General features: G+C 40.3%; 2 protein-coding genes across 6 annotated transcripts in view; one reads left to right on the top strand and one right to left on the bottom strand.

Annotated features, from left to right (window-relative positions):
* The window catches only part of RMI2 (RecQ mediated genome instability 2), a 66,794-nt gene extending 65,540 nt beyond the window's left edge, over positions 1 to 1,254 (top strand). For 2 of the 3 annotated variants that reach the window (XR_015277178.1, XR_015277177.1), the window contains one exon: positions 276 to 446. Coding sequence is in view for 1 of the 3 variants with exons in the window: in XM_086853665.1 (XP_086709791.1) it covers positions 276 to 424 (149 nt within the window). In the remaining 2 variants the exon portion in view is untranslated. Of the gene's footprint in view, positions 1 to 275 lie in introns of all 3 variants that reach the window. The other variant, XM_086853665.1, reaches the window with a different exon arrangement.
* A 2,858-nt stretch (positions 1,255 to 4,112) lies between these two features.
* Positions 4,113 to 24,305, bottom strand: part of APOLTP (apolipoprotein lipid transfer particle homolog) — a 79,859-nt gene continuing 59,666 nt past the window's right edge. For all 3 annotated transcript variants that reach the window (XM_086853648.1, XM_086853649.1, XM_023936617.2), the window contains 19 exons: positions 24,077 to 24,198; positions 22,574 to 22,714; positions 21,494 to 21,607; positions 20,995 to 21,123; positions 20,390 to 20,551; positions 18,581 to 18,745; positions 17,357 to 17,522; positions 15,889 to 16,073; positions 15,262 to 15,354; positions 14,778 to 14,982; positions 13,692 to 13,879; positions 12,900 to 12,997; positions 12,334 to 12,518; positions 11,082 to 11,284; positions 10,474 to 10,663; positions 9,721 to 9,830; positions 7,717 to 7,836; positions 7,230 to 7,369; positions 4,113 to 5,126 (listed from right to left, as the gene is read on the bottom strand). In XM_086853648.1, coding sequence (XP_086709774.1) covers positions 5,111 to 5,126; positions 7,230 to 7,369; positions 7,717 to 7,836; positions 9,721 to 9,830; positions 10,474 to 10,663; positions 11,082 to 11,284; positions 12,334 to 12,518; positions 12,900 to 12,997; positions 13,692 to 13,879; positions 14,778 to 14,982; positions 15,262 to 15,354; positions 15,889 to 16,073; positions 17,357 to 17,522; positions 18,581 to 18,745; positions 20,390 to 20,551; positions 20,995 to 21,123; positions 21,494 to 21,607; positions 22,574 to 22,714; positions 24,077 to 24,198 — 2,732 coding nt within the window. In that variant the 3' untranslated portion in view covers positions 4,113 to 5,110. The remainder of the gene's footprint in view (positions 5,127 to 7,229; positions 7,370 to 7,716; positions 7,837 to 9,720; positions 9,831 to 10,473; positions 10,664 to 11,081; positions 11,285 to 12,333; positions 12,519 to 12,899; positions 12,998 to 13,691; positions 13,880 to 14,777; positions 14,983 to 15,261; positions 15,355 to 15,888; positions 16,074 to 17,356; positions 17,523 to 18,580; positions 18,746 to 20,389; positions 20,552 to 20,994; positions 21,124 to 21,493; positions 21,608 to 22,573; positions 22,715 to 24,076; positions 24,199 to 24,305) is intronic.

The raw sequence follows: 24,305 nt of genomic DNA on the forward strand, positions 1-24,305 counted from the left end.
CATAAAAATTTTGCCTTCTGACCTATCCTTAGTCCACTTACACAGCTGACAGATGTGTTTGTTTGGCTCTTACTGTAAGTGTAAATGTAGTTAAATATGCTGTAAAGGTGGCTGCACAGATAATGAAGCCTTTTAAGCAAACTTCATTCCTTGAATTTTCTTAGAAGTATTGGCATTTTCAGTTTACAATGTCTACTTGGCTTTAAGTAACCTGGTTTATGAATTAAAATGATAATACAAAGGTTAATTAAATTTAATGCTTACTTGTTTTTTAGGAAAGTATGTAATGGTGATGGGTGTGGTGCGGTCCTGCAGTCCTGAGCCCATTCTTCGAGCAATAAAGATGACTGATCTCTCTGAAAACCCTGTCCATAAGGATATGTGGAACCTTGAAGTGGAAGATTTGCAAAGAGTCATCCCCTAATACTTTTACTTTCTGCCTAAAATAACTGGAAATTTGGTTTCTTTTGCTTTTTGGTTCAGAACATTGGACTATTCTCTGTAACCACTCCTGGAGTAAAGCAAAGTGAGAAGTTGGGCTCAGTTAAGTGTTGGGACCAGTGCTTACCTGATAATAATCACACTGTTCATGTCTTCAGTCTCTTTTTATGCCAACATATTTGAGAAATGCCTATTTGATGTTTTGAGTAAGATGTCCACACTATTAAAGGGCTGTATGTTTCTGTGTGCGTTAGCTGCTGTTTGGGGGAGCAGGGGTTGAGGCAGGTGTTTTACAGGTGTTCACGGCAGCAAGGGCTGCACAGGACTTCTGTTACCAGGGTGAACTCAGAACCTAGCATGAAGGCAAATTTTGTTTCAAATCATCTAGGCTCTGGAAATAATGGTTTGCACCTGTATTTTCTATTTCAGCAATCACCAGGTCATTAAACTACTTGTAAGACAGGTGTCTCTTGGTAACCATTAGCAGTGTCACCTACTTGAAATACCTCTCTAGTTTCTGAAATACCTAAAGTGGTTATGACCCCTCTGTTCCAGTGAAGTGGAGTTAATGAAAAGATGTGATGTAGGATTCACTGGAATAGGGTTCTGCAGGTGCAAGATGTAAATACTTTTTACCTCCAGAAACAAGCATTCCATGCTTAAGTGCATTTTTCTTTTTGAAGTTTTTTTTCTTCCAGTGTATGCTATTTTTAGCTGTTTAAAGAATTCTAAATTATACTCTATTCTTCTTTCCTTCTCCTTTGAAAAAAACAAACCATTAAATCATATCAAGCAGCCTATAAAAAGCAGAAATGCTACTGCTCTTTATTTTCCATCCTGTCTAAAGAGAATTTGAGTTTTGACGAATGCATTGCATTGTCTGTGTGGAATGGCTTTGTGATTGGGGACTGTATTGCCCAGCAATATCTCTGATTGAATACTCTACAATTTAAGATGAGAATCAAGTGGTGGCAATTAAGTCTTTAAATTGTGGGATTAGGTTTTCAAAGCATGTGGAAACCAACTAGTGTCCTTTAAAGTTTTGAGATCCTTGCAGACTAAGGGCTGGAATTCAGAGTACAATTCCAGTCTTGAATTTGGTATTCCAAACCATAACATATCACAGGATAGTGGAAGTCCTGTGCTCTGAGATCCTGCAGATGAAATGCCAAAACATACAGAGATAAAGAATTTTGGCAGTCTGAGTTTATTTTTTGTAATGCTGGAAAAAAATTGACTCGTGGAGTGCTGTAGCCTTCCAGAAATAATCCATGTGACCAGCATATTGGCTGGTAACTGGTTCATATTAAAAATTATTTTCTTAGGAGTTCAAAGCAAGAGACACTTGTAGCCAGTCAGTATAACTGACTGTTGTACTTCTAAACAAAAGACTGCTGGAGATTGCTTTGACTCCCAGCTCAGCTGTACTTCATCTAATGAGAAGCTCATGCTGCTTGTGGCTGTTTAAGGCTGGGCTGAAGGTCCTTGTTTCTGAATTTTCAGAGTTTAGATTTGTGAGGCTCTATTGGATACTGGGAATTCTCCATTTTCTTCACCTTTTATCTCAAATTCTGCAGTTAGAACATGAGTTTGTGATTTTTGTTGGTGTTGTACAGCAGAGTATGTAACTGAGGAGTTACAGGATAAGGGGCTTCTTTAGCCCTGTATTGAGGGAGGAGGTTATAGGTGAGCTCTTGCTACATCTGTTTTGGGGTTAACTTGGTGTAATATGCAGAAATTCTGTGAATTTTATAGCTCATGGGGGTCCTTTATAAAGAATGTGTTGGAGGTGAGTTGTAAGCCCTAAAAAGACACTGGGAAGCACGACTGAACCTGTCTGTGCTCTGCAAGAACAGCTGGTGTGTTCAAAGTGCTCTCACAGCAGGAGTTAGAGGCAAAAATTCCTGTGTTGTGGGGAGATCCATGAGATATGCAATGGGTATGTATTTGCCATATGGCAGCATAGTTGGTATACTGCATTTAGCATCTGAGGCATAAACACTTTGGATTACTTCAGTCAGGATGCTCAATAATGTGCAGTGTTGCTAGTAGTTATCTACTAAATTTTAGTCCTGCTAAAGCCAGGGCTAGTGCAGAGAAAAAAAGCCAGTTTTGAAGTACTGAAGCTGAGGGATTGATCTGATAAATGCTTCAGTCAAACCCTCCCAAGATGATTCTTTTCCAGAGGTTCACATCCACGAGGAATTGCAAAGGACTCTCAGTTGGCCTGAGGGCTGTTTTGGATGGAGCTGGCACACCTGCAGTGGGCTTCCCCACATCCCCTGTCACTCTGGTGGTGTGTTTGCTGATAGGAGCTGCCGTCTCTCTTCTGTTAGGCAGGAGGGTGATGGGTTGGCTCCATTTTTTAATTCCCCAGATGAGACATTACCATGCAGTACATAAGGCATACTTAAAGACGGTTTGGCTGAATGGTTTTATTGGTTTGTTAAAGGGTTTACACAGTACAGTCAAAGAACCCTGTGGCCTGTGACACTGCTGTGTTTATGGGCAGGTATTTGGTGAACAGGTGTGACAGAGCACTGGCCTTTGAATTAACAGCAGAGTCTGGCAGGGAGCAAAGCACAGCTGCCAGTGCAGAAACAGAGACAAGACTAGCACTAATTCATAGCTGTCATGTATAAACTCCAGTTTATGACATGGAACACTTCCTTTAAGTGTGGAGTCATTTAGAGTGTTTTTCTTTTTGGGTATTTTTTTACCCTCTTCCCTGATGTTAACCTCTGTTAGCCCTGCTCAGTGTAAGTGATGTCTTGTACATGTGTGCAGGAAGGTGCTCTGGGTCAGTGGGTGTCCAGCCCAGCCCAGGGGGTCTGTGAGGTTTCCAGCTGGCCTGTGCCTCTAGGGTCAGAGCGGGGCTCCTGCTGAGCTTCAGGGCTTGGGGCATGCCCCAGGGCTCTGGGAATTCCTGACTCTAAGGAGTATTTAGGCAGGAACTGTGTGCACAGAGAACCTGGGAAGGAGCCCAGAGATACCAAACAACTGGGCTAAGTGAAATGGCTGCAGTTAAAAATGTTTATTGGCAGTTAAATGGTTTCTTTATTACAAGTAACATTATATGCAGCTTTTAGGGGAGACCTGGTGTGTGCATCCATCTCAGTGTTGCTGTCTGCAGTTAGCATTTAGTTAAATTCCTGTATTTCTGACGAAGCTCTTCTCAATCTTTTCCTCTACTTGCTGATGTTTTTCTTTGTTCCTGAAACTCACCACAGGACTTTTTTCAGAGGTGCTTGGTGTGCTTAGCTGGGATATGACATGATATTCAGTGACTGGGGAGAAAATTCTGTGGTTTTTTAATCAGTAACTGGTATAAATATTCTTTAACTTCCAGAAATATTTCATACAATTTTGGCTTTTTACAAGGGTGCAGGTATAAAATTATTACAGAGGAAGACTTGATTTTTAGCATCTGATGTGTGTGGGAATCCTAAAAATTGCAAGATTTTTTCCTAACTAGTGCAGGAATCATGTTTTAATTGGTATCAAGCTAGAGAGTAAGTGTTAAGAAAGTGAGTACAGCTGCAAGCATCATAAAGGAGATAAGAGGCAGCTGCTTGCTTTGTCTGTGAGCCAGTCAAACCCTTCCAGTTCCAACTGTCCAGGTCAGTACAACTTTTGTTGTTATGAATAATCAATAAAAATGTAGTCCAGCGTAAAAATAAGGCAGTCAAATGTTTATTAGCATGATATCTTAGTACAGAATACCATTATTTCAAAGTTTGCATATTAGGCAAAGACACTGGATGGATTTTGCAGTGTTACCTTTACCAATAGCTGCATTCCAGGCACTGTGTGGAGAAAGGTAATGCACTTTTTAAATCAAGTGACCTACAATACAGAAAGGGATTTAACAGGTGGGACTCTCACACACAAGAGTAGCTATAACACCCTAACATTACTTCATGGGTAGGGTTGACATTGGTCACCTTTTCCCAACACATCAACTGACTGCTGCCAAGGGGGTTCTAGTGGTACAAAGGGAAAATGTGAAACTGCTGCACAGAAACCAAGAAGCCTGTTTCTCATTTAGCAGTGAGTACATTAATAAGGGAAAAAAATCAACCAGCATAAAAATGAGAACAATGATTAACTGCTTTCCATTATTTACCCATCTTATTTCTATCTTAGCCTTCTTGTGTGTTGGAGCACTTCCTTGGAAAAAAGATAGATAATTTTCTCCAGAACCGCTGAACAGTGGAATTTCATTTCTGGAGAAAAAAGAAGTCAGCATCTCTGCTGACTCCAAGCTGATGATGCTGCTTTCAGTCGTCCACTTACACTAATCTGAGCTGGAAGAGAGCTTTTCTCAGCTTTTCAGTGTATTTTTGCTGTGGTTCAAGGCTTGTGGAAAGGCAATTTTGCCACCAAATGAAAGAATTTTTTTAGAGTAACTGATAGTTTCATGTCCAATTTCTTTTGGTTGATTATAGTTTCTTGTCAATATACTGAAGTAATTCCCCTTGCCGTCAGGGGTTCTGAGTGGAAAGCTTTCCTTTTATACTATATATACTTCATTATATTCACAGTTAACACTAAGATGTTCACGCTTCTATTATTCTCTCCGAGTTCTTGCCTCTAGCTTGTCTACCTAAAATAAATGTTCTGAGTGCTGAAAGGGTTCTTCCATCTTCAGGGCCCTGGTATCTGCCCTTCAGAACTGGCTCGAGCTGAAATGAAGAGATGAAGTCCAGGTAAGTGGTAGGTAAGTACAAGTCACATGAAGTGCAGCCTCTTATTACAGTGAAATACAAAAATATCTGAAGGGAAAATAGCATCAGATATATTTATGACATCAAAAAATTTTGGGGAAGGTACTCCAGTGTTTTAGATACAGTTTTATATCTAAACACATTACAGTAGTGATCTTAAATCACTAATAAGGTTCTCTCATATTTGATAAAATTCACATTTAGGAGGAAAAGGGCAGCATTATTTCTGAAGTTTATGAGGTCTGTGAGTTCATCTATTCAATGGAAGATACTTGCCAAGCATGAATTTCTGAGAAATAGTGCAGAGGTAGTTTCTGCTGACAGCCACTTTCTGTTTTGCTCTCATGACTGTCACTGGTTATCCGATACTGTGCATGAGAAACCCAACCATTACAGAGTCTTTCACTGTGTCAAACCTAATTCTCCCTTAGTTTGGTCTGATCAATTTCCTTCTATTTACAGTGTTTACATATTTAGAGACTTAACTCATGTCTTTCCTCAAGCCTTCCATTTTTTCCCCAGGACTGTTCTCAACCTGCTCACAATTTAAGCAAAACATACTGTCCGAAACTGGATACTTAACCTAAATAGAGAAGTATTTCTTGTCTTAAATATGTTGATTCATGTGTACATCCCCAATGTTATTTTGCCTCTTTAATGGCATTTTCTCATTAACTGAGTTTGTGATCCACCTTCATTCCAACCCTTTTCCTCAGGAATGAGATAATGTAAACTAGCAGCACTAGCTGACTTCAATCATTCAGCTACCAAGCTATTCTAAAACTTTATTTTCAACTGAATAGTCTGTGTTCTAGATTTAATGAAATTTATCTCTGCATTTCATATTTATATGTTGAAGTGTTGATATAACTACTGGAGCTAAAACCACTCACTACCTATAAGATGCTACCCAGAAATGTCCTGATCATCCACTGCATAAGAGCTGAGTGAACTGAACAGCTCAGGCACATACTGACACACAACAGTGCTTCAGCCTGTGGAAGTGTGATGTGATCACTTCGTCTAGGTTTTTATTTCATGGCCAACAGACCCATCTACAAACACTACTCCCTTCCTTAATGGGTAAGAAATCAGCTAATAATTGTAAATTCTTTAAGGCACACCACAAATGGGTTTGTAGTCACCAAATCACTCCTTTGAGATAGCAGTGAGTTTACAAATGCAAATAAATAATATTTCATTACATATATTAAAAACCCCACCGTTTTTTCATTACTAAGCCTCAGTTATGCATGGAGCATAAAAGGAATAAATCCATGTGCTTCATTTCAAGCAAAAGCATAATTAGGTCTTCTGCGTGATTCTGCCACTTACTTGGTGTAAATGTTTCCATTGCAGTCTTTTAAAAAATACAGTGAGTTACTACTTGGGCAAGAGTATCAATGATGGAACTCAAATCACTTTGGAATGCACAAATTGGCCCAATAACTACAGAAGTGGGAAAAGATTGTAATTATAAAAATTTCAGGCAAGTGCTACTGTTCAGGCTTTACATCTTCCTTAGCTATATTCCAGGAATCCACTTAACAGTGCAATCTAGATGATAGCTGCAAGTATTGATAATCTGGATATTTTAGGTTGAAAAGATAGATAAGTTTCATTATTAGAGACTGAAAAGTACAAAAATAAGTCTCTTGAGTATTTTGTGTCTGTATATGTTTTGTTGTAATATGAATCCAAATGCATTATTCAGACCAAAAAAAGATGGAACCAGAAATAGTATCCAAGAGGAGAAACTCCTGGGAACATCACACAGTATTCTGCAGGTGTCCTTCTGCCTCTGTTACACAGCATATTAGGACAAAATAAGAAAGGCAGTAGAGAGTGTGCAGTGGATGGGCTGTGGCGTGCTGGTGAGTGAACAGCAGGAAGGGGAGGTTGCCAAGAGGCAAGAACATTTCTGGGAATAGGATCTGTTTTGCTCATGGCCACAGTCATATTCATTAGTTTTATTTTCTCATGTCTCCTTGAATTACAGACATGTAAGTACTGGAGTAATGCAGTCAGAATATTCAAGGTGGTAAAAGAAATGAAACTTACCACTGTGGAGGGACTTCCACAGGGACAAAATTCCGGTTGCACAAATGAACAAAAGCTGCTGCTAAAGTGCAGGCAGCCCCCAAGGCTGGGGAGTCACAGGTGTCCTGTGTACACATGGTGTAGAATGGCTCGGGCTCCACCTGGGCACAAAGGGGTGGGTTAGGGGAGCAGGGGGACCTGCAGGTAAACCCAGGGGTTTGGATTGTGTCCCCTCCCCTCTGCCTGGTTAGGACCATTCATAAACTTTTATTCCCTTCATAACAGCAAGGAGGATATTTCTGTTTCCAAATTCTAGACCTGTATCCTAAAGAGCAGTGCAGTCATGCCACTACTCCATGGAGGTCAAAAACCTCCATTTATATTTATATATTTTATATACCTTTTTTTCTGTCTGGATTGCTTTTTTGATTACTTCTAAAGTTCTCTGCAACTAAACTTCTATATGACACATAATTAAGACAGTGCTTCTGGCTGAAGTTCTACTTACAACTTTGAAGCAGTTCCTAAGAAGTGAATGTGGTTCTTCAAAGAACACTTTACAGATGTTCTGCTTAGCTGTAATTGGACATGGCTTCTCTTTCTTCGGTACGAGACTGCACTTACTCACCTGGGAAAACATAATTACTGAAGTTGGTGTATTTTGGGGATTTCTTGCATACATCGGGGTAGAATGAATTCTTCAGATTTCCAGTGTGAGCTGGTTTGAAGGATGATATGGGCAGTTCAGTACCCTGCTCTAATGTTTATTCTTCATTAATATTGAGAGGCACCTTGCAGATTAGACCTTGTTTCCTTTTGCTATTGATTCTGTTATTCACTGAAGGATTTTAGTGTTTAGTTGCTGACATAGCAGGTAGTTGGCAAGTTCTCTTTTATATAGGTCTGACAGGTCAAAGTTGTTTTACTAGATCTTTCTGATGGAGAAAAAAGAATCTTCACACCCTTGCTGGATTATTCATAGGTAAAGGTGGCTTTAAAAAAAAACAAAAAAAAACAACTAAACCACACCACCAAGTTCTTTAAGCAAGTGTAAGTTGCAGTTACTTTAGTTGCTAAGAAAAATGAACTGGAAGTTTACTCTATGCTAAGCCTCATCCTGCAGGAGTCAGACACTCAGTCCCCTCCTGTTGTGCAGCCCTGCGTTGTGGTGGTGGAGCTCTGCTGACGTCCTTTGCAGTGTCAGTGCATGACAAAGGCTGTGACAAAGTTCCTGGGAGCAAGCTGCAGTCAGAGTTCACAGTCAGTGTGAGCCCTTCCAATCAACAGTGCAAGTGCAGCCGTTCTGCCCCTAAAGAAGGGCACTTGGGACTGCCCTGCTTCTACATGGCACTAAGTTTCTTATGTACTGCTTTTAACTGACTCTTTCATTCAATATCCCTGGGGAGTTTTGCATTTTTATGAATATATCAGAAGTTAATATTTGTAGCAATTAAGAAAATTGTGCCTATGATCAGTCACATTGTGATCCTGCTCCATTATTAACATAAACATAGACTGCAAGCTCATTAACTATCTCTGCAACAGCAAGTACAAGACACTTGAAACAGTTCTCTTTTACAGTAAAGTACTGACATAAAGCTGAAAATGAGATTTCTGTTCCCAGAACTCAGACATGTTCTGTGAGATAGGATAAATGGAAGAGTCCCAAAATCTTTGTGGTAATAAGATGCTGGTTCCTTTTCTTTTTGTTAATAGGTTCTTAAAATTGGACTTGGAAGGGATTTAGAGGATCCTGGCAACATGGCTTGAGAGCATGTTAAGGCTGCTTTTCTTGGTTGATTGCATTCACAAATGGTTCTGTACAACTGCATGTTTGTGTATTTAGATTATTTTCAGCTGATGACAGAGTATATGAATTAAGCAGAGCTACAATTTTACTGGTATAAAATTGTTACATTTATTATACTTACAGGAGTCTTTTTATGTACATCAGTGACTGAGAGCAGCAGCTAACCTTCCAAAATGGTCTGAATATTTAGTGGTGAGGGGATGGAGAACAAATTTAGTAGTTACTTGTTTCTGAAGTTTTATTGATAAGATGTAAAATATGAAGAACAAACAGGCTCAACTGCCCCAGCTAGAACTACCAGCTCTAAAGAGAACTTCAAACTGTGGCCTGAGTGATAAATGTACAGATTTGGCCCAGACCTATCCTGTAGCACCTGTACCTGCATTCCAGGAAGAGGTGCTCTAAGGAGGAAGATATCAAAGATACTTGGCTCCAATATCAATTTCTTCTAAAACTAGCAGCAGCCACTTCTATGGTTTTACCTTACCACCTAGGCCAAAAATATTCAAAGCCTATTTATAGGGAATTCTTGAACAGTTTTTAGCAAATATGTGCAACCTTTTCCTTGATTAGACACAGAAAAACAATGTAGTGTGCTGCTGTTTTCACTGTTGAGCTTTATTTATCTAAGCCAACCCAGTGTGTCTTACAGTGCACTCTGTGCTCAGCAGCCCTGCCCACTGGAGCTCCTCAGCCCATTACCTGCCAGCTCTGTGTGAACTCTTGCATGTTGTCAGTGAAGGAACCATTAGGCACCATCCATTCGTTTCCAGCTTCATTATCATTGGTACCAAAAAGCCCAGCTGAAATACCTGGAAGGAAATTGAAATGGAGTAAAATAGGAGTTGTTAGTAGGTGCAGGAAAATTACAGCAGCTGTCTCTGGGTTCTGATTATTCTGTCCAGCAGAGCTCAGCTCTATTGTGGAAGACAGGAAGCTGCCCAGCCTGCTTTGCCATCTCGTGTCTCAGCTGGTCATGGGCTTCTGAGCATATCAAGGCATCAGATCCATTCTCTGCTAATCTTTGGGAGGTGACTTTCAGAATAATGTGGGGTACAGGGATAGTACATTGACTGCATTCCAAGTATGCCAAAAAACCCTGTGAGGTTTTTGGCCTCCCTCTGTAGTTGTCTTGCAGGTCTGACAAGGTAAGCCTGCTCTAGAGCAGATTCTCAACCAGGGTTTGGAGCTGGGCTGACTGTAGTACCTCTGATTTCTGCCTGCTTTATTGCATTGAATTAACAGTAACTAAAACTTGCTCCTCTCCCTGGAATGGTGCATTCTGTGCTCTATTTGGCAATTACTGGGAATGCCTGGTGCCATTTCCAGAGTGTCTAAAAATGAAGAGGGGAAAAGCAAGTGAAAGCACAGATGCTGGTGCTACCAGTAATACAGATAATTGAAAGACAGCAAAAATGAGTAACAGCTGACAACAGCTGTATGATTAATACTCACCATGGTGCCACCCAGCCAGAGTGATAGTACAGAGATCATACTGAAAGTCACAGGACACAGAAACTCCTTTCTGATCAGATACTTCGATTTTGTTGGTTCCTCGCCTGGAATTCATGGTACTGTTTTCAAGGGATTGATCCAGGACTTGGCAGTTCTCTTCCACAGAGGAGAAGTTATACATCTTGGATATCTGTTTTAAAATGAGAATGCAGTTTCAAATCTGTTGTAGTTCAGTCACAGGCAAGCACAGTGGATTTGCAGGTGCGATGAGGCCAACTTAGCCCAGAGTTAAGGCAATAAGAACAGGGTTGTGTTAAACTTCTGAAAGAGCAGACAGCACAAAGCATCCTCTCAATGCTGTTTTCTTAGACCATATCAGAGGAAGGTTGAAAATTTGTCATACACAGAGAGCAAAGAGGCAGCCCTTGAGTTAAACTGGTTGTGTTTTGGAGAGGTATTTTCTTTTTAAGAAGTGGTTACTTTAAAGCCATTGCCTGAGGGTGCTTCTGATCTATGTTTTGAGTGTTAATATTTAAAAAACTTACTTTTTTGGTCAGTTGAAGAAATTTTTTTCCAAAAATAAAATATGTTTGACTTCATCTTCCTACCTTTAGACGTGGGTAGATAGTGATCACAGTCTGGTTCATCTCCACATACAGTGATCTTGAGTTCCTAGTTTCCTCATTTAGTATTACAGTGAAAGCACTGTGAACAAAATCCTTGGCAAGAAGTACACTGCACTTTGATGCCAAATCATACATTTTTCCATCAAAAGTCACAAGATGCTTGGTCCCCACTAACATAGCATGATCTGGAGAATGGTATTTCAGAAGAAATATCAGTGACTTTTCCACAGAGCAGTAAATGCTACACATACTGCAACACACACAGCTTCTTGCTGGCATACTCTTAATTTCTCAACTTATTATTACACTGATATTACTACACTTACATTTTAATTAGTTACATTGTAGTTGCTCTGCAACAAACCTCAGAAACAAAACTATTTAATGATTTATTTTTTGTTACAGATTTACCTCAGTGCCATAAACCTTTGATAAACTTGAACTGGGATTCAAAGCTCTTTGATTTGTCATTGTACTATTTGACAGTCATATTTATAAACACAGACACACATTATACATTCTTATGCAGAAAACACAAGAATATTAATTCTCCAAAATTGTCTCCAAAAACGTCCCTTCCAAACCAGTGCATCAAACAGCTGCAGTCCAGGAACCCGTGCTGATACATGACTCAGATTACTGGGTCACCAGGACCTGCTTTCACAGCCCTCTGTCGTGTCTCTCCATACTGGGAGGAAACCATTTAAAAGGGTTTTCTGGAAAAGCAGTTATCTCTAAGGGACTGTTAGTGCATTCCTTTAGCATTTAGCAATTCTTTTACAGGCAGTACTGTCGCTGAAGTTTTGGTAGGGCTGAGCTTGCTCATCTTAGAGGCAGCAGAGATGAAGTCACCAGTTTCCAAGCCTCTGTACCAGGACACAGCCAACAGGTGTGACTGGCAGCAAACCATAGTATCAGCTCACAGGAGCATATGGGTAAGGCAGATAAATACCACCTGCTGTTTCTAGTCTCAAGAGTAGGAAGTGTAAAGAGTTGCAAAATTTGCATGAATATTAAATAGAGCAGTGTTACTGCATGTCAGCTTTGCCTAGAGTGTTGATCTTATACATACCATCACTATATTACAAGAAGGACTATATGTATTTTGATAGGAAAATTATTAATTAGCAACCATCTCTATGTAAACTCCTATTCCAAATACAATTTTAAAAATTAAGAACTAAGTGGAAATAGACCCAGATACAAAACAAAGCAGCACTTTGAAAGGACTCACATTCAAAGGGGCTCTCCATCATCCTCCGTTTGAACTTATAGTATTCTGCAAGTATGTTGAGATTGTAGAGGTCTTGCAGAGGCCTCATCAGTTTTTCTCCAATGAGGTAAGTGGTAACATTTGCCAGCTGCAGGGACAAGTCTGCTTTAGGCAGTACTGGCAGCTTTCCTGCCACTGAACAGTTCCTGTGGAATACAAACAGAACACCCCTTATCTGCTGAACTGATGAAATGCTGTTGCTTTATTATTAGAAATGTTGAAGTGAAATAAGAACTGTAGTCTGGTTAGAACAGCAAAACACAACCCTACTCTGGCCAAGAGCTGCTCCAGGCCATCTCAGGCCAGTTACCAGTTACTGATGCCTTGTTTGCTGCCCAGTAGCTCCTTTCAAACACAGTGGGCCTAGCAGCCAACAGAAATAAACATTAGGATGTGATGTGACCAAAGCAAAGAGTTGCTGGGTGGCTGTCCAGCACTCTCAGCTGCACACTGACAGGAAGAGTAACTATGCACATATCCTTTTAGAACACTGCCCAGAGCAGGGATCCTGCAAAAACACCAGTTACCTGGGTGAAAAACTGTACAGGTTCAGCAAGGGCTTCCGGATCTTACTCACAGCTCTGGAAAACGTGGCATCTGCCCATCTGAGCACCTGCCGTGTAGCCTGTTGGAGAGTTACAGATTATAAAAGCAGTTTCAGTATGGCTTCAGGGCAGGGTCAGTAATGGCAAATGAGTTCTAAATCAAGTGCGAAATACCACTTTAGTGTCTCTTGCATTCATCTCATGCCTGACAGCGTCTTGTCACATAGAGGGTTAATATTCAGAGGACAGATTCTAGTCACAACACCAAGAAATAATGGACAGGAATATATTCTTCCTAAATAACATGATTTAAAGTGTAACAATACTTCACTAAGTTAATGTGCTTCTGTAGCTTGGAAGGGACTGGTATCTTTAATAATATAAATTAGCCTCCTGATATATCCTTTATGCTTTTCATTTCAACTAGAACAACCCTGATTTATTTGTGCACTATTTATTGGAATCACAATTTCTCCTCTCTATGAAAGAAAAGTAAAAGTTACGTGAATGACAGATTACTGCTGCTGTGATTTCAACCAGAACTAGTAAAACAACCTCTCCTCTAGCTGGAAAAGTACTCTTTCAAAGCAGGACAAATATTGCAAGAATAGTAAATTGGCTGTGCACAAGCTTATTATGTGGAAAGATAACTGCACTATTTCCATGAACAAAACTAGTTAACTATTCTGGTGTATCCATAGGTCAAAGCTAAGACTTAAATTTGTATGCCTTGTCTTTCAAACCATTAGAAATGGAGAAGTGAGTTATACCAACCATATCCAAGCCTGCTTTGACAACCTTTAATGCCACCTGGATTGGTTCCATTAACCACACATCTTTTACAATCTTGGGTAAGAAAGCCTGGATTTTCTTCATGAGCTCTTCTGTCTTCTCTTTCCAGACTTCATCTAGTGGCTGCAAGGTTATATCGTAGTAGGCGTCCTTCAAAGTTGCTAATGGCTCTGAAGCAAACACATTAAATGAGACAAACCTTAGCTGGTTTGGTACAAAGTGGCTATTTGCTTGTTTGTTTCCACCCAACTTGCAGCATAAGTGAAGGAGGAGCACAGAAAAGTGGAAGAGGCATGGCAGTCAGACACATTGTACAGCTATGAACTGAGAGCCATTTAGCTCTGACCCTGACACCCTTATAAATAAATATATTGTTGCTGTCCAAAAGGAGTGTACAGGATGCTCTGCAATGTGTCCCCAGCAGTACTGCACAGACTGCTCCTGCTGAGCAACAGGATAGTTTGGTCACAACTGGTTTCAAGCACTAATACCAACCAAATTCAACTTTTGAGTGGGAAGAGTCTACAGCTAAGTGGCCCTAAGCGAGTTTTTATCTGTGTGAGAACTGAAGGTTTTTGCAGCTAATTCCAGCTGACCACATTTCTCAAAGGTTTCAGTATGGGCCACAGTCCAGCTGAACAGTGAATTAGTGGCTACTGGATAGGCTTGGAAAATACCAGATCAAGTGAAATCCAATTAGTACAAGCATTAAAACCTCAAGGATGGATATGAACAGCCCTTCGGGAGGAAAGGTCTGCCAGGGAACTGTTAGCAAAAATACTTCAGTTTAGGAATTAAGGACTCTGTTCTCATCCAATGGAACCCAGCGTCCTGCAACCGAGAAAAAGCCTCACCCCTGATTTCATTAAAAAGGTGCTCACACAGAGCCCTCTTAGAGTTTATTGCATCAAGGCTCCCACTCTGTACACAAAGAGCCAAGGTCAGCACTTCTTGCTCAATAAAAACAGAAACCTTTGTGTTGTTCAGTATGTTTTATAGTTTACAATGAAGTTTGGTTTGCCCTGCACTGACATTGTCCCTATTCTTACTTTGCACAGTTTTGCTTACTTTGTAATTCATTCTGCATTTGCTGGACAACATCTTGAATTTTCTCCAGGTAAAGTGGGATCCTGTTTCTCAGAATGTGCCTGATTCCACTTTGCTTCCACACCTGGGTGACAGCTGTACCCGCACTGTGCAGGAATCCTGCTGCCTTTTGCAAGGCCATTGAAGGCCAGCCAGCTGCTTCAGACAGGAAACCAACATGCTGCACCTACAGTGGTTCCAAAAAAGAAGCAATTTCAAAACACACAGTGATCTCAAGCAAAGCTTTGATTTCATTGCGAGGTAATTCTGACTCTGCAGCGTTAGTGCAGAGATACAGGAACTCCATTAAACGTGTTTTTTGTCTCTGTATGAGTTACAGGTCAGCACAGGAGTAATCACTGAAATGTTTGAGCAAAACAAAACAGCTGCAGGCAATATAATGATGTTTAATTAACATTGCATGAACACTTCATGGTGTTTTCATAGATCATGTACAGATACTTACTGATCTCCTGAATCTCCACAGGTATCCATCAAACTTCTTTATCTTCTCTATCAGTGTGGCTTTCAAAAGGCTCCCAATTTCATTAAGCTTGTTCTGTAAGAATTCATTACTTAAAATTGCTTGTGCTGGATTCAAAAGTTTGTACTAATTTAAATGCTGGCAAACACCCACAGTGGCCTCACATTTCCTAAGGGAAGCTACTTCTGCATTATTCAATGGACAGAAAAGGGAACAGAAAAGTCAGATGATAAAAAGCGTTCCCCAAGTAGAGAGTATGTGAAACCCGACCAAAAGTGAATGCACGTTCAGGATTCTAATCATTAGTTTTGTAACCAACACGCTGAGCAGTTACTGGTGCTGTCACTTTATTTACTTGCCCTCAGAGGATCCTCCCTTTAGAAGAGGGTCCTGTATTTTCTATCTCTAGGCATGGCTGAACTTCTTAATTCTCACCGTGGTAACTTCTTACATCAACGTGAAAATAATTAAAACATTTCATAGTTTTGCCTGGTTACTTACCAAAATTCACACCTGGAGCCTACACGGAAGGTGCTCCATCAAAATTACAAAATCAAATAATATTGTGAGAAAATCACGCTGCAGTTAACAGCCATTCAAGGGTCTCACCTCAACCTTAAGAACTGGATCCCCACATCCATGCGCCAGAAAACTCAAGCTTCCATTAGCAGCTGCTAGAGTCACTTGTCCCACGTTTTCCTGCCTTTTACCATTGATGCTGAGATACGTGTTAATGGCAGCCATCTGTTGCCCATCAGAACAAGCACTAAGTTCCACTCCTTCTTCCAAATCCCCTTAAGGAATGAAAAGGGAGCCCTTCATTTACAGGAACAACACTGACAGACATTGTTTCAAAGCCAGCCTTTAATTACTTAGGTGATCAGAGTCTGAGCGTGTTAGGTGTGGAGGAAAAAAAAACAAAACAGAAGATATAAACAGGAGACAATGAGATCAATGTCACAATTTGATTTCTGTGTGGCTTGTCAATGAACTACAAATACAGATTTGCTACTGCAAAGGAAGCAGTGGATTAATGTAAATCTAAATCTCTCACAGGTCACACTGATTTACAGGCCTTTTTTTCTGCTTAAGTACTTAATGTCCCTTGTTGCCGATGTCTGAAAACTGCTCAGCCCTTAAATGAAAGCCTCTCAGTTCTACTCATCTCACACACACAGACACACGCGCGCGCACACACACACACACACACACGCGCACGCGAGCGAGTCATTTCTACTCTGATGAAACTGATGAAGCACTGATGAGCATAAACAAAATGCAAAGTTGGCAAAGTTCATGTAGAATCTGTGTTGAGGGGGCTAAGCAATTTCTACAAATTTCTGACTTCAGTGATTCACTAACTAATGGTCCTAATCTCAAAAACATTATAGGACTTAGAAGTGAGGGCTGGGACTGTCAGCAACATGAGTTTGAGACAACTGAGATATCACCGAATTTATTTGGTTTGCACCCAGCTCTAATGTAGCTGAAATGTAGATGAGCCCCACCTCTTCCAGCTCATTTCACCTCACTTTACTCATCTAGAATTTAGGCACAACTTGAACCTTTTTTTAGCCTTTTTTCCCTCTCTATTGTCAGAGCTGACTGCTGTGAGACAATCCCCTGCAGCCAGTGATTGCACACATCCTACTTCACACATCCCAGTTCATACAGCTGTTCCAGCATGTGGACAGTCACTCTCTGGAGGTGCCTCTCTCACTTCCTTTATTGAATTTGGAATGTAATGATTATCTTAAACAAGGCAAAAAACTTTAATCCTAGATTTTCTTACCATATATTGTAATCATACAAAAATGTCTCCCAAACTCACCTTTGTAACAAATTTTATGCTTCAGCTTTTCTTTATCTGAAAGACCATAGCTTGAATGAACTGAGCTAGCTCAGTGTTAAAGACACAGCCTTTCTTCCTTTCTCTTCATAGCGATGATACTGGGAGCCACAGAATAGCTCCAGTTGGAAAGGACCCATAAGGATCATCCAGTCCAGCTCCCTGCTCTTTGCAGGATGACCTAAAACTAAGTCCCATGGCTGAGAGCATGGTCAGTGAGGTACATACCTTGCAGATGCCCCATGTAGTAGTGAAAACACTCCTTTCCTTTTGAAGCAGCGACTTTTACTTTCTCTTTCTGATCAATAATCCCCTCCACCAGGATTTGGCTCTGGACAGATGAGGAAGCAGCAGTTCCTGTCAGGCCTAGCCAAATATCTTCAAAGGCTGTTAACTGCAGTCATAAAGGAAAAACATTTATTCAAAGCCACCACACAGAATTAATTATCATTCAGAGATGGTGCTCAAATATCAGTGCTTCCCACAAAAGGGTAAGTGGTGAGAGAAATGTTTCCCAGTGTTTGTGTACTGTGCAGGAGTTACACTGAGAGAGGTACAAGCATCAGCATGATTAGACCAGGAGCTGAACAACTGGATAGCATGAGGCTTGTGGACAAAATTTTAATGGAAGCAATGAAAGAAACATTATGTCCCAGTCAGTTCTCTCTGAGGCTGCTAATTTGTACCATTTATTCCAAAAAATAGCAAGCTCATGCAGAGCAGCTTTTCATCTCCCTCCTCTCTAAAGACAGAGGAACGGAAAAATAAGTTAGTATTTGTTACTGATTAAATCATCATCATAATTTTGTTAAAGGATGATCTATTGTCTCAGTTAGTGCCTGACTACCCACATTCCTGCTAATTGTGAGTTTGGATGGTGCCGACCCCATTAGTTTTTCGCCCCACTCTGTTGTCTCCATCTGCCTCTCCACCATATTAATGTCACAGGAAATTAAAAGCAAATGCAAAATAGGGGGGAAAGGGAGAGAAAAAGGGAGAGATTTATCTCAGAATAAGCAACATATGAGCTATTCTGTGCCTTTTTTAGGTGTTTTTTTGCCAGGTTTTTTTTCTGGCAATTGATGCTTTGTGTAAACATTTTATTTTGTTTCCCTCTTTCTTCTGATGAGGTGAAAACTCCATACCTCACTCAACTGAGCAGTCATGCTGAAGGGGAGTTATAACAGTACTTAAAACTTCTACCCTCCACTAGAAACACGTTTTATTTGTGTCAGATCTACAGAGAACTAATGTTGGTGCCTTGCTTTGTTGGTCACAGTGCATGGACACTGCCTAACTGTTCCTTTAGAGACAGCACTAAAGAAACCAGGAGTGTTTTGTGTTGCCTGCTGCTTTATAGTCACTGACTGTGCCTGATCTGTTTGGGAGATAGATGGCAGCAGGCCTTTGAAAACCAAACCCCAGTGTCAGTAAAATAAAATAAAAACTCACTTCAATTTCCAGAGAGTAGTTCTTCACATCAGCAGTGCTCTGATTCTTTATGGATATTCCAATCAACCCCTCATCTTTTCTGTGATCAGCAAGGTGGAATCTGCCCTCTGACTGCAAAATTATGTCATCTTTGTTGAGCTGGTGCTTTCCAGATAAAACAATTACCTGAGTATTCACAGAAAAGGTGTTAAAGCTTCCAAATTATTCCAAACAAATGGGCTCTGCTTTGAGTAGTAAGAAGCTATACAGTGGCAGCATTCTCATGAAATGCACCAGGAACAAAAACTTGTAGTTTCAGAACCCAGCACATCCTCCTGCTCTTCACAGCACTGTCTTCATTACATCTCCAGTTTCTGTGCTCTAACAAAGTATGTTCAGTGATTACACCCTAAGAGCAGAGAAGCAGTTGCAGAGAACTCTATTTTGTTAAAATATCCAATTTTTTTTTGCTCCTACACTTCTCAGCTACTCTAACCAGATGATTTGATAAAGTTGGGGGATACATGGGAGGTGAGGTGAATGTTGTCCTGATTTCAACTGGGATAGAGTTAATTTCTTCTCAATAGCTGGTACAGTTTGGGATTCAGAATGGGAATGGGGTTGGTTACACACTGATGTTTTGGTTTTGCTGAGTTGTTACCCTAAGTCAAAGACTTTTCTTTGTGTTTCTCTCCTGCTTTGCCAGGAAGAAAGTGCACAAAAGCCCACCTGGGACAGGTGCCCCAGCCTGTCCAAAGGGATATTCTACACCACAGAACATCATGTCCAGTAATAAACTGGGGGGAGTTACCCAGAAGGGGCAAATCTGGGTTTGGGAAGCGGGGTATGGCATTGGGCAGGAGGTGATGAGCAATTGTATTGTGCATCACTTCATTTAGTTTTTTCCTTTTCATTATAATTAATAGTAGTATTAACTATTATTATTGTATTTTACTTTGTTTTCAATTATTAAACTGTTCTTACTTCAACATACAAGCTTTACTTTTGACTGTCCTTCCCATTCCACAGGGAGAGGGGAGGGAGAGAGGGGGCTGAGTGGCTGTGGTGCTTAATTTCCAGCTGGGCTTAAACCATGATGCCTTTGAAAAGAATGATCCAAAAATACAGAGGCACCTGTTTTTGGAGTGACATGCATATACATCCTATGCATTATAAACAGGTTCTATCACACCTTGGTCTGGCAAAAAGTTTTCCTGTTGCTAACAGAGTGTGATCTGCTCTGACAGTAAATAAGGAAACCAAGATATGTTTCAACCACTGGGAACTGGGGAGAGACATCTATTGCAGGTTCCAAGTTCTGTGTTTGTGAGTGTCTACAAGCAACTCTGAGGACCAGCATGCACCTAAGAAAAGTCATGGGTGGGCCTTCAGTTTATGTGTGTAATAGAAAAATAAGGTTACATTACAGTTCAAAAATCTATCACTACCAGCAGAGCAATCATAAAAACCAGCAGGCTTAACCACAGGGGAAGGAAAGCACTTTTACTCCTCTCTAGTTTTCTTTTTGATCACTTATAAGCCAGTTTTGGTATTCTCCAGAAACATGAAATTAACATACTTCTGAAAGAGGAATAGGAAAGAAAGAACATGGAGGAAGTGAGAATGTTTACAGCCATAAAAGGACCTACAGAATACACTATAGTGATAAACAGAACCTTTCTGCCTCAGTCCATCAAATAACAATGTCTATTTTTAAGTTATTGATGTATGGTAAGTCTTCTGAAGAGTTGCAGCTGAGGAGAACTAAATCTCCAAATGAGTAATTACATTTCAACTGAAGTAGGTTCAATGTGTTTATGTCAGACTTACATTTGGAAGGTCACAGAACTCAAAGCTTGTGTAGTAATCCAGGCAAGAGCAGTAGTTGGTTTCTATTTTACCCAGAATCTTCTGTTTGGTACATGGGGTCAGGAAAATATTTTCCAGAACCACTTCTAATTGAAATTTGTCAGGATACAAGAGTTGGTTTCTCTGCAATGAACCAAGAAAATAAAGTTAAAAGATAACAGCAGAATCATAAACACTTTTTGGAGCCCACTCATCCCCTCCCTGGGGTGGCTTTTGGATTAGGCGGCTTCAGGATTTTAATGTAACATTTCCAAAACACAGCATTTCCACTTGACAATATTTTAGCTTACCAGTCTTGTTACTGGTCTCCAGCCTACAAGTTTTGCAAATTTAGGGCACAGGTGAGGCCTTTAGTTTATAAGAATCCTTTTTCCTTAACTATTAAGTTTTCTTTCCATATAGAGAAAAATATAAAGTGAAATAATGATACTTCAAAAAAATGGTGCTCTATAGAAGATTTCTTAAAATCCACTAAGCATTACATGTAAAACCAAAATAATTTCTCATCTACTGAGAACAGCTTCCATAAAAATGGTGAGTCAACAGATACAACTGCCTTCTCTTACCTCATACGTGAAATTGTGTTTGAATTTTTTGTCATCCCAGTTCAAATCCAGATATTCATTAAACAATGTTGGTCTTTGCTCTAGAGACCCACATACATGCAGGTTTTCCATGCTTAATATTCTCTGAAGCTGGAAAAGTGGAAAAAATTGACACGTATAAGTAATTTTTTAAAAAAGTATATCCTTGGGGAGTAGGTTTCCTGGGCAAAACCACAACCTGTAAGAGCCCCTGGATGGTCTACACCCATGAAACGCTGCTTCAGTCTCTCCCAAAAAAACAGAGGGGCTGACAGCTCTGTCCTGAGGGAAAGCTGCAGCCCAAGTACAACCATGTCTGGCAACATGAAACAGAATTTTTCACAGAGTTTATTTTTCTTTCTCTGAGGCACAAAAAGGTTGACTTCAAGGCTTTCATATAAAAAAAAAAAAAACATTCTGTGAGGATCAAACACAGAAATTCAGCTACACTCATCCCTTCTAAGGGATGTAAGACTCATACCTGGCCTGCAGAGAGTGTCACACAGCCACCCCAGGTAGTGATGTCCATCTTGGATTTATCCTCCAGGCCCAGCCGGAGGTGAGCAGGCTCCCCAGCATTCCCTGAGACCTGCAGCTGAAAGCAGAGAAGGATTTGTCCTGCAGCAAGACTAGAACCAGCAGAATGATTCCCATCCAGTGGAGGAAAACAGATCCATGTTCAAACTCCATGGAACTCTGTGGTCTGGAAGCTCCAGGGCCTGAGACAAACACAGGGAAGCTGCACTTCTACAACCAAGGCCATGGAAGGCTTTTGTTACCCTCTCTGGAAGCTGTCTGGGGTCTGTCATGCAAAGCAATTACTGGCACCACTGCAATAATGACCCCACAAGAGAACTTATTCCTCTGAATACAATTCTGGAACCATACTGAGGAGTATTGTGCAAACCCCCCCAGAGCACCAAAGGGCTTCAGATGAACAAACACCACACAGCTGCCAGCTTATTGCTGAAAGTCTTCAGCCTCAGCAGCTGCAGTGTCCTGACCAACATTATGCATTGTCAAAGAGAAATTATACTGTAGTTGATCTTGAAAGATGATTTGTGGAGTTCCTCTTCTTTTCCCCTATATATGCTTTGCAAGTGCACTTCACAACTGTAGTTTAAAGTGTTTCTAGCCTGGCACATTTTCAAATTTGTGTTGCAATTTCCTATACAATCCAAAAATTTACATTTTCTTCACAGGGTATCAAAGGGTTTCTGGTTTGGTTTTACTGTGGGAATTTTTTTGTTTGTTTTTCTTGTGTGTGCAGACTAGGAGTTTGTTCATTGCTTTATGGACAAAATTTTCTTCATTTTCATTGCTTGGCTGGTTCCTGGGCATTTCTAGGTTCCTCCCATCCAAAATGGGTCAATGCCAAAAGTACAAGGCTGCTGGCTAGGAAACAGTGCTGGTGATTTGGACACCAGGGGATAAGAGCACTCAGTGCTCTTTACATTTTTCAGGATGATTTCTGGTTCTGTGGTTCTCAGGGAGGAAAGGCACACTCACAGTAAATGCAGCATTACAGCTCATGTTTTGCAGCCCAGTCTCATGATCTCACCTGCTGGTTGTACTTTCTGCCCCTTCTTTCTGACAGGGAATGCACCTCCAGTTGCTTCAGAGTGTAATTAAATGGGTGGGCAACAGTGGCTCTGTAGCTTGTCCGGTGTCTTCCAAACTTCAGAGAAGATGACACTGATATCTGATCCATATCAACAGATGGAAAAGGAACTTGTGAAATGAAACACCTCTCACATACTGACCTCAAACATGCACCCAGCAAGATTTCCCTGTACCTTGTCCTCAGGTGAATTATGTGCACAATAAAGTCCTTTCTGAAGAAGTGAGGCAAATTAATGTTCAAATTAGGACAATTTTTGCTGCTGGAATTCCCTGTATAGAACAGCTCAAAGCAGAACTACTCTCTGTATTTTCATCAAATCATGAACAATGCTTAAGTTTGTTGAGGCTTAATTTTGGTCTTATTTTTAGGCACTGCGGGCTGCGCTGCCACAATTATTAGACACAGCTTTCAAAGTTAAAGCACAAGAAAAAGTCTTTGCTTTATCAGAAACTAAATTCTGTTATGCTGTTGAGAGCAAAATAATTTTGTGGTAATTTAGATTGTGGTAGCATTTAGATAGTTGTGGTAATTTAAGCAGAAGTAAAAAATACATTCTATACAACTGCTAAAATAAATGTTGTAGTTTTAACACTTTTTAAAGAAATAAAATAATTCCATGCTCTTTGCAGCCACATTTATGTTTATGTGTGGTAGAATATTTTATACAACGTCTTCTATCTTTCCATTATTCAGAAAATAATGTAATACTTATCCAAGGTGCTGCATTTCAGATGTACATGTAAGGATAGCACAGTTAACAGCAAGTCAAAAAAGTGTCCCAAATTAACCACATCAGGAAATCAATCTACTCTATGTTCTCCTAGTTCTGTCTTTTTCACTCTTGATATTTTTAAAAAATAGACCTGGCTTATTTTATGAAAACAGGGATTGGATCCAACAGTTCCACGTCTATCAGTCTTGCTAATAAGGAGAGCAAAAGAATAAAATACAAAAGAGCCATGGCTTTGGCTGAATGTTAAGCAAGGTATGTGTCCACTTCTGTGTGGGTAAAATCCAGGATTATACCCATGCAACGAGTTCTTCATCCTTTTCAATCTCAGCTAATGCTCACACTCACTCACTTGTCTTAGATTTTATTTCCTTGTCCATAAGGTGCTTCATGACCTTTGTGCTATTCTTCCCACCTACTCTCAGAGGCTTCTACCCAGTGCTTTGAAGCTTATGCATTTCATTACCTTTGGTTAAGCAGCAAGGTGTTGGATTACTGAAACAAAAAGATATTATAGCCTGAAAATACTTCCTACAAGAATATCAGCTGCTCATCTTTCACAGTCAGAACTTTTTATACATCCAAGAAGGGGGATAGTTTGCCTTATAGTCAAGTTCCCTGCTTGCTAAGTGTTTTTTTTAATTAAAAAAAGGCCTCTTCTTGACATTCCTGTTATTCTCCTGACCTTTGTTTGCTCTGGGCTACTGTACCTTGTCCTTCTCATTCCAAACTACAGTAAGATCATCCCGGTGACTGCGTGCTGAATGTTTCACATACAAGTTGACCCAGACATGTCGTGGAAAAGGGTTGGAGAGAGAATGGAGAAGCTCCACTACAAAGAAAACAAACAAGTCAGATTTCCCACCAGGAATCATGATCATTCCCAGGACATTTTCCCACAGGCATCAGGAGATCCCTTGGTTCCCAGGGAAACATGGT

The sequence above is a fragment of the Cyanistes caeruleus genome, chromosome 17 (genome assembly GCF_971803275.1).
Source record: "Cyanistes caeruleus chromosome 17, bCyaCae1.hap1.1, whole genome shotgun sequence".
In the NCBI taxonomy this organism is placed as follows: domain Eukaryota; kingdom Metazoa; phylum Chordata; class Aves; order Passeriformes; family Paridae; genus Cyanistes; species Cyanistes caeruleus.